Source organism: Limulus polyphemus, unplaced genomic scaffold, assembly GCF_000517525.1.
Source record: "Limulus polyphemus unplaced genomic scaffold, Limulus_polyphemus-2.1.2 Scaffold3152, whole genome shotgun sequence".
NCBI classification, from domain to species: Eukaryota; Metazoa; Arthropoda; class Merostomata; order Xiphosura; family Limulidae; genus Limulus; species Limulus polyphemus.
The window spans coordinates 129948-138063 of record NW_013668762.1 but is presented as its reverse complement, the minus strand read 5'-3'; the positions used below and the strand labels follow the sequence as shown (position 1 = coordinate 138063).

The 8116-nt window shown below is 37.3% G+C and overlaps 1 protein-coding gene across 1 annotated transcript; it reads left to right on the top strand.

Moving 5' to 3' along the window:
* The first annotated feature begins 1379 nt into the window (after positions 1 to 1379).
* LOC106468759 (alpha-mannosidase 2-like) lies at positions 1380 to 7993 on the top strand. The gene is made up of 2 exons (XM_022397123.1): positions 1380 to 1553; positions 2511 to 7993. Exons 1-2 carry the CDS (start codon positions 1444 to 1446, stop codon positions 5314 to 5316), a joined length of 2916 nt encoding a protein of 971 aa, XP_022252831.1. The 5' UTR covers positions 1380 to 1443; the 3' UTR covers positions 5317 to 7993.
* Positions 7994 to 8116: the final 123 nt, after the last annotated feature.

Below are 8116 nucleotides of genomic sequence, written 5' to 3'. Positions count from 1 at the left end.
AATTGAGTTTCCCCCCCTTGTGGGAAAGAAAACCCGTTTTTAGTGGTTTAACTTACCATACATACCCCCTTTATCCCGGGGGGGGGGGGCAATTTCGAATTGAAACAATAGAGAAGGCGGGCAATCATCAACATTCAACGCCAACTCTTGAGCTACTCCAATTGTATAGCAGAAGTTGACTGTCATTTTTATAACGCACGCACGACTATATTATCAGCTAAATTAAATAATGACTTGTTCTCTCGGTAAAGTTTGACATTTGCCACACCGTTATGATTTTTTTTTTTTTTAGTTCAAATAATTTCGCCAAATAAAACGGTACGAAGAGAATTGATATGGAAAATATTACAGGAAATTATATTGATTGTAAGTTCTTCACGACGACAAACTAAAGTTGATAAACAAGCTATGTTACCATATATATGACACATTAACCACGGTCCGTGGTGGCGCTATTCACGTAAGTAATAATGCTATGACTAAGATAAAAGTCGTCATAGTGACGGTACATTATAACATTCAGTATTTACGGAACTGTCTTTTTTTGTTTCTGAAGGATTTATATAGATGGGATTTCAATGAGTATAGCACATTCTGACAAGTTTAAAATTTTACAATTCGTTTTTTTTCTTCCTTATTTTACTTTAATATTTCTAAGTTACTAGATATATTTCATTATAGTTCACGCCCATGCTACACTTTAGATGCCAAATAACGTTTGATGAAAATTAAATATGTGTCAATATTTTAGTTAAATACACAAATAATTGTTTATTCTATTTTTTTTCTCCAAATAATATGCTTTTTCTACCTATAGTTTTCACGATTAAGTTCTTTTTAGGCATTTAGCTGAAATTAGCGCCATCTAGTAATAATAAATGTAAATATTTGCCACACTCTCCCAATGATACCCATGGCACTTGCTACTTGCAAGTTTTTTTGTTTTTTTTCCACGCTCCCATAACGATACCTATGTTATTTCTGTTATTTGCAGGTGTTTGTTTTGCCACACTCCCATAATGATACCTATGTTATTTCTGTTATTTGCAGGTGTTTGTTTTGCCACACTCCCATAATGATACCTATGGTTTCTGTTATTTGCAGGTGTTTGTTTTGCCACACTCCCATAATGATACCTATGGTTTCTGTTATTTGCAGGTGTTTGTTTTGCCACACTCCCATAATGATACCTATGGTTTCTGTTATTTGCAGGTGTTTGTTTTGCCACACTCCCATAACGATACCTATGTTATTTCTGTTATTTGCAGGTGTTTGTTTTGCCACACTCCCATAACGATACCTATGTTATTTCTGTTATTTGCAGGTGTTTGTTTTGCCACACTCCCATAACGATACCTATGTTATTTCTGTTATTTGCAGGTGTTTGTTTTGCCACACTCCCACAATGACCCCGGGTGGCTAAAAACGTTTGATGAGTACTTCATGAGTACCACCGTCCACATCCTGAACAGCATGTTAAATAAACTCACTCAGTATCGTGACATGACTTTTGTTTGGGCAGAAATCTCTTATCTGGCCAAGTACTGGGACAGGTGAGTCCTCTCTCATCTGTTATTCTTGATTTACATTATTCAGACAGAACAAGTTTTGACCAATAAAATGTTTGATGAACGATCCATCATAAAAAACAAAACAAAAAAAAAACGTCGTCCAAACGCTTAATGATAACGTTAAACGGTGTTATTTAAATACTTGTTCTAGTGGGTTTTAAAATGATCACACTGATATTACCTAGTTGTCGTAATATTCGTCTTTGAACTATTTAATTTACATGAATGTGTAGGTAAAGCCTGGAATATTGATCACAACTACAATAGAAAATTGTAGCGCTGTGAATTGGTGAATAAAAAGGAACGTCACTCGCGCTCGCGCGCGCGCAGAATCCCGTACAGGATCTCAAAGAGGCATTAAATGTTAAGCTGTAAGCGAAGATGGATGTAAAAACTTAATATATATATAAACTACATTTGTCATTTAAAGTGGGACCAAACTAAAACAACTGATTTGGAAAACACAGTTAAACGTAAACGATCTCGTAGCTGTATATGGTAACTATATATAAGTTACAGTTTAAAGCTAGTGCGGTAAAAGATACAGTGGGAGATACGAACAGTTTCGATTTGGCTATAAAATCTTTAGGATATTTGGTGATATTCCTTAATATCAATCTCTGTGGACGAATGTTAAGAGCCGATATTGCTCGAATTTGTTGTCCTCATCTGGTTATTGCGTGGGTCTTGTCGTCTACTATATAAGGTAGTTTTATTTGTACACTGGAATACCAATGTGCTTCGGGTGGTGTTGAGGATCCTTGTGTGTGTATATATGTTATAATTATTAATTGTTTACCATTTTAAACATCGAAAATTTTTGAAGAAACAAATCATTACTAAACTGACTTCATTTAATGTATCATTGACTTCAACACTATACATTTTAAATAAGTGTTATTTTTTTATCTAATGTTCAGTTTTCGTCTTCAATTTAAGCTTGAAAAATCGTCCTCACCTTCGTGAGACCTTAAAAGACCTTATTATGCGTGGACAACTGGAGATAGTAACCGGTGGATGGGTAATGACGGACGAAGCAGCTGCCCACTACTACGCCATGATTGACCAACTAATTGAAGGCCATCAGTGGATGAAAAGTACCCTTGGAGTGGCGCCAACAACTGGTTGGTCAATTGACCCGTTTGGTCACGGTTCGACTGTGCCTTATTTATTGAGGTCTTCGGGGATCAAGAACACATACATCCAGAGAACACATTACGCGTGGAAGCAGTTTCTAGCTGCTAGAGAGCAGTTGGAGTTTTGGTGGAGACAACAGTTTGACTCCAGCTCGGCATTCAATAATTCTCAAGATGAGGACATTTTATGCCACTTGGCGCCTTTCGATCTGTACAGTGTTAAACATGCTTGCGGACCCGATACTGATGTTTGCCTTCAGTTTGACTTCCGGCGCGTTGCTGGAGAATTTACTGAGAGCAAAGCTTCCAGAGTGACCAAGGATAACGTCCATGAGAAAGCTGAATTATTGGTGGGTCAGTACGGTCGCATGGCTTCCTTATTTCCTCACAATGTGGCACTGGCGTTGCTTGGGGATGATTTCCGTTTCAATCACGATATGGAATGGGATCAGCAGTACCGGAATTACAAGGTGTTATTTGACTACATCAACTCTCAAGAACACTGGAACGTCGAAATTCAATTTGGAACCCTAAATGACTACTTTCAAGAGGTCCACCAGCGGATGAAGAAGCTAAATGGAGACCAGTATCCAACGCTAGTTGGAGACTTCCACCCTTACGGGGACATTTACGCCGAAGGTCGACCCTCCTACTGGACCGGCTATTTTTCTACCAGACCCTACTGGAAGCACCTGTCCAGAGAACTGGAACACTGGCTACGAAGTGCTGAGATATTGTACACTTTGGCAAGGACAGTCATTCGGCAACAAGGGAACATCAGACTGCGAGAAAGGTTAGATCAAGATTATAACTATTTAACTCTTGCACGCCAAAGTCTGGGTCTGTTCCAGCACCACGACGCTATTACGGGAACATCCAAGGAAATAGTCATGCATGACTACGGGCAACAGTTGTATCGAGGATTCAAAGAAGTAATGGGAGTCATCTCTCATTCTGCACAGTTTCTTCTACTTCACGAGCCTTTTACCAAGCCGAGCGATCTACTTCCTGCCCATCCAATGACGTCATATTTATTCCCAGATATCCAACGGCCATCCTATGACACCCTACCCCAAAAAGTAGCTTTGAACGTTCCAAAAGTGGAAGGTCAAAAAGTGGTAGTCTTCAATTCTATGCCTCATTACCGACAAGAAGTGATTCGAGTTGGAATCAAGTATCCTCACGTGCGTGTCGTGGATCCTTCCGGCAAGGAAGTTCCTTCCCAGGTCAATCCAGCTTGGAATGGATCAGTAGAGATTTTGAGCAGTATCTTTGAACTTTTGTTCGTGGCAGAGTTGCCACCGTTGTCATTAATAACGTACATTGTGTACAGAAAGGAAGAACTACTTAAAGTTTCCAAGACAACCATAACTGTCTTTGTGAGCGATGTCTTTGCAAAAATTCCCAGAGCATCATTGTTTAACTTTCGGAATCCAGGCGACGAAGAAATTGTGTTAAAGAATCAGTTCTTGACAGCTGTGATTTCCAAAACCTCGGGACTATTGGATTCTGTAGAACTTACAGCAGAGAAGGTTGTCAAGAAAGTGGCGATGAAAGTATTATATTATAATTCTGAGGAATTCCACAGTGGGGCGTATTTATTTCAGCCGAATAAAATGTATCCCGTGTTTAATATAAGCGAACGTTTTCCCATTATTCGTGTCGTGCAGGGTCAGATAACCTCAGAGGTGACCACTGTGTATCCAGGAGTATTCTCTGTTACCTATCGCGTCTACCACTTTGATGGCCCCCTGGCGGAAGGTATAGAAGTCGATACGATATTTGACATGTCTGAAAGCAGGCGAAATAATGTAGAGTTGTTCCTGAGAGTGGAGAGTGATTTAAACAGTGAAAATGCTTTCTTCACAGATTCCAGTGGGTTTCAGATGATTAAAAGATATACGCATGCGCATGTTCCTACGGAAGCCAACTTCTATCCAGTTACGTCTGCAGCCTATATTGAAGACTCTGATTGGAGGTTAACAATGCTCGTTTCTCATGCCCACGGGTGCAGTAGTCTTCACTCTGGTTGGCTTGAAGTCGTGCTGGACCGCCGACTCCGATTCGACGACAGTCGTGGGATGGCTGAGGGGGTTATGGACAATAAAAGAACTAACGCACATTTTTGGTTCTTGCTTGAGAAAATGAGATCTGACCCAAAAGAAGATGAAGTGCCTAATTTGAGCCATCTAGCCAACGTTCTGTCTTCTGTGTTGAACTATCCTGCCATTATCTTAGCTTCAGATGGCAAAGATGAGCGCCCCCTTCGGGGAGCAATGACTTTCATCGAAAAAGCTTTTCCGTGCGATGTCCATTTGGTGAACCTTCGGACCACACCGGAAGCTCAGAACTATAACCATCCATCCAATAGCAGCCTTCTTATCCTCCACCGCATGGGTCGCTCGTGCAAGGTGAAAGCTCACGTTACTGATCCGTGTAAGAACGAACCTATCAAGGCCCAATTAAGCAAATTTCGTCACGTGCAATTACAGTCCATTGAACAAACGTCATTGACTGGAATTCATTCTCTTCGGAAAGTCCAGAGCTTTAATGATGTCCGTATCCAACCGATGGAGATTCAGACCTATAGACTTAACTTTGCCCACTAGAGTTCCAGAACTACAAGAAGTGACGTACATGTCTCTAAAAGTTGGTCTTTCTTCTGATCCAAGCTCTGGACTGATGAGAACACAAGTAAAATACATTTCAGTACCCAGTCTCTGCAGTTTCAGCACACACACACACACATACACAGGTCCCTTTCTCTTTTTCTGTATTATCTATATAAAGATTGGATAAGATGTATTATTTGTAGTAGAATCACTGTAATTTAGAGTTAGGTAACTACGAAAGCATTAACCCCCCCCCCCCCCCAAAAAAAAAACAAACAAACAGATTCAAGCAAATTATTGTAAATAAAGTTTCTAAAGAGGATAAACTGAAATTAGACAAAAATATAAATTAATCTTATAAACAAAAAAACGACAACTTAAACTTTTATATTGTTCAAAACTTGTACGAGATCATCTCCAGTATCTTCATATTATTAATTAATTAATTTTTCCAATCGATGACCGACCGAAATACTGTTTTACGGCCTTCACTAAATAATAGCTTACATCAGAGCAGACTTCGTTCTCAATGTAAATACATGTAAAGAATGAGAAAGCGTTGATAATGGTAAAATATGTATTTTTTTGTTTAAAGACAAGAATTGTTTTAGTGCTGTTTGTTTAGTATATTTTATTTATTTATCCTTAAACTTAATATGATAGAATTCTTCATATTATTGTTAACCGTATTCTAGTTTCGTACACCGTTAATAGCTATTATATTAAGATGAAATGTACTATTTACTCACCTAATACTTTTATCATGTCTCTTGATGAATAAAGCTCTGTCTCGCTAAAATAAGGCTTAGAGCAAGAGGAAATGTACTATTTACTCACCTAATACTTCTATCATGTCTCTTGATGAATAAACCTCTGTCTCGCTAAAATAAGGCTTAGAGCAAGAGGAAATGTACTATTTACTCACCTAATACTTTTATCATGTCTCTTGATGAATAAAGCTCTGTCTCGCTAAAATAAGGCTTAGAGCAAGAGGAAATGTAGTATTTACTCACCTAATACTTCTATCATATATTTTTGAGTAGGCCCTATGTCTCATTATTTCAAAATTAGGCTTAGAGCAAGAGGAAATGTACTATTTACTCACCTAATACTTCTATCATGTCTCTTGATGAATAAACCTCTGTCTCGCTAAAATAAGGCTTAGAGCAAGAGGAAATGTACTATTTACTCACCTAATACTTCTATCATATATTTTTGAGTAGGCCCCTATGTCTCACTAAAATTAGGCTTAGAGCAGGAGAGCACACACTATTAAATATGCACAGTTTTGTAAGTGTTCACGCGAGTGGAGAATATACAGTTAGAGAACCCAGAGAGGAATAAGAATTTGTGTGAATTGACTATATTGCTATGGCAACAGAAACGAAAGAAAAATCTAAGGGGGGAACAAGAAAAGATTCCTCAAATATGTCTGCATCGCATCTGCATCAGATGCTAATAGCTTCATGTTGTACATGATTACTGTTTCGATATTTTAATATTTTTACAAGTTATCAAGAGCAAAACAAAGTCTTAAAAGTTATTTGGAACTTCGACAAATAAACATACTAGGTACCATAACACCTAAATAGTCTCTGCTGGTTATCATTATTTGTTTAATTATTTAAAGCAACAATTCATTGTGAGAGCTTTAGTTTTCGATATTTTTATATATATATTATCTATTTTATTTTATTTTTTGTTCTGAGGCTGTATGATCAGCTAGGATACCCTACTGCAAGCTAAGAACACTATATCAAATGTTCTACATTATTTACATGGCTAACTTTTGTTCTGATCTATGTAGGTAGCTTATTTGGATCAGAAATCCACGCATTTTTTTTTCTTCTTCGTACACAGTGTCAACAACTCTTGTTAACCCAGTCAACTTTTAAATTAAAAATGAATAGTTGTAACATTTTATAAACTAAGTATGCATCATATAAATTGCACAGTTACACTTATTACGCTTCTCACGCACAGGGGCATTGCCACTTTGAAATAGTATAATTTTACTTGCTTCTTTCACGACTCGTATTTGTTTTTTGTTGTTGTTTTTTCGCAATACATAACCAACCATTCGAATCAGTTACTGTAAACAGAAGAGTAAAAATATAACACATTCAATTAAACATTAGAAGGAGAAGAACACTTTTGTGGAGATGAAACTTGGAATCTAAAACTTTATTGCTGGCTGACCATAAAAAAGAAAAAGTTTCCAGAAATTTCGTAAAACGAAAAGAGGCTTACGGTGCACGAAAGAATAACGATAGTGCCATGTTTTATAAACGCCCCTTTTACTCAGCGCTAAGCTCGAGGGCACGTAATGTTAAAATTGTGGGTTCGATCCCTGCGCTGGACACAGCGGAGGTAGCCCATTCTATAGCTTCGTGCTTTAACAACAAACAAACGAAATATAAGCTCTCCATACAGGTAACGCTGTAACAGTATAAAACACGTACACACATTAGAAATGACGTCATACCTGATGACAAAGCGTAATTTTTTGTTTATTTTTATGTGCACAGTGTTGGTATGTATGTTGTTCCTTAAATGGAAGTTTGAAACTAATGTTCGTTAACATTAACATTTTTACTTGAACACATTTTTATTGGCTTAATTAAAATTTTTACTCGAACACATTTTATTAGTTTAATTAAAATTTTTACTCGAACACATTCTATTAGTTTTAATTAAAATTTTTACTTGAACAAATTTTATTAGCTTAATTAACATTTTTACTTGAACACATTGTTATTAGCTTAATTAAAATTTTTACTCGAACACATTCTATTAG

Excerpts from the sequence above, each read along its gene's own strand:
- LOC106468759 (XM_022397123.1), top strand. The coding sequence starts at position 1,444 with ATGAGTACCACCGTCCACATCCTGAACAGCATGTTAAATAAACTCACT. Across the intron at positions 1,554-2,510 it reads CTGGCCAAGTACTGGGACAG|CTTGAAAAATCGTCCTCACC; the intron begins GTGAGTCCTCTC and ends CTTCAATTTAAG.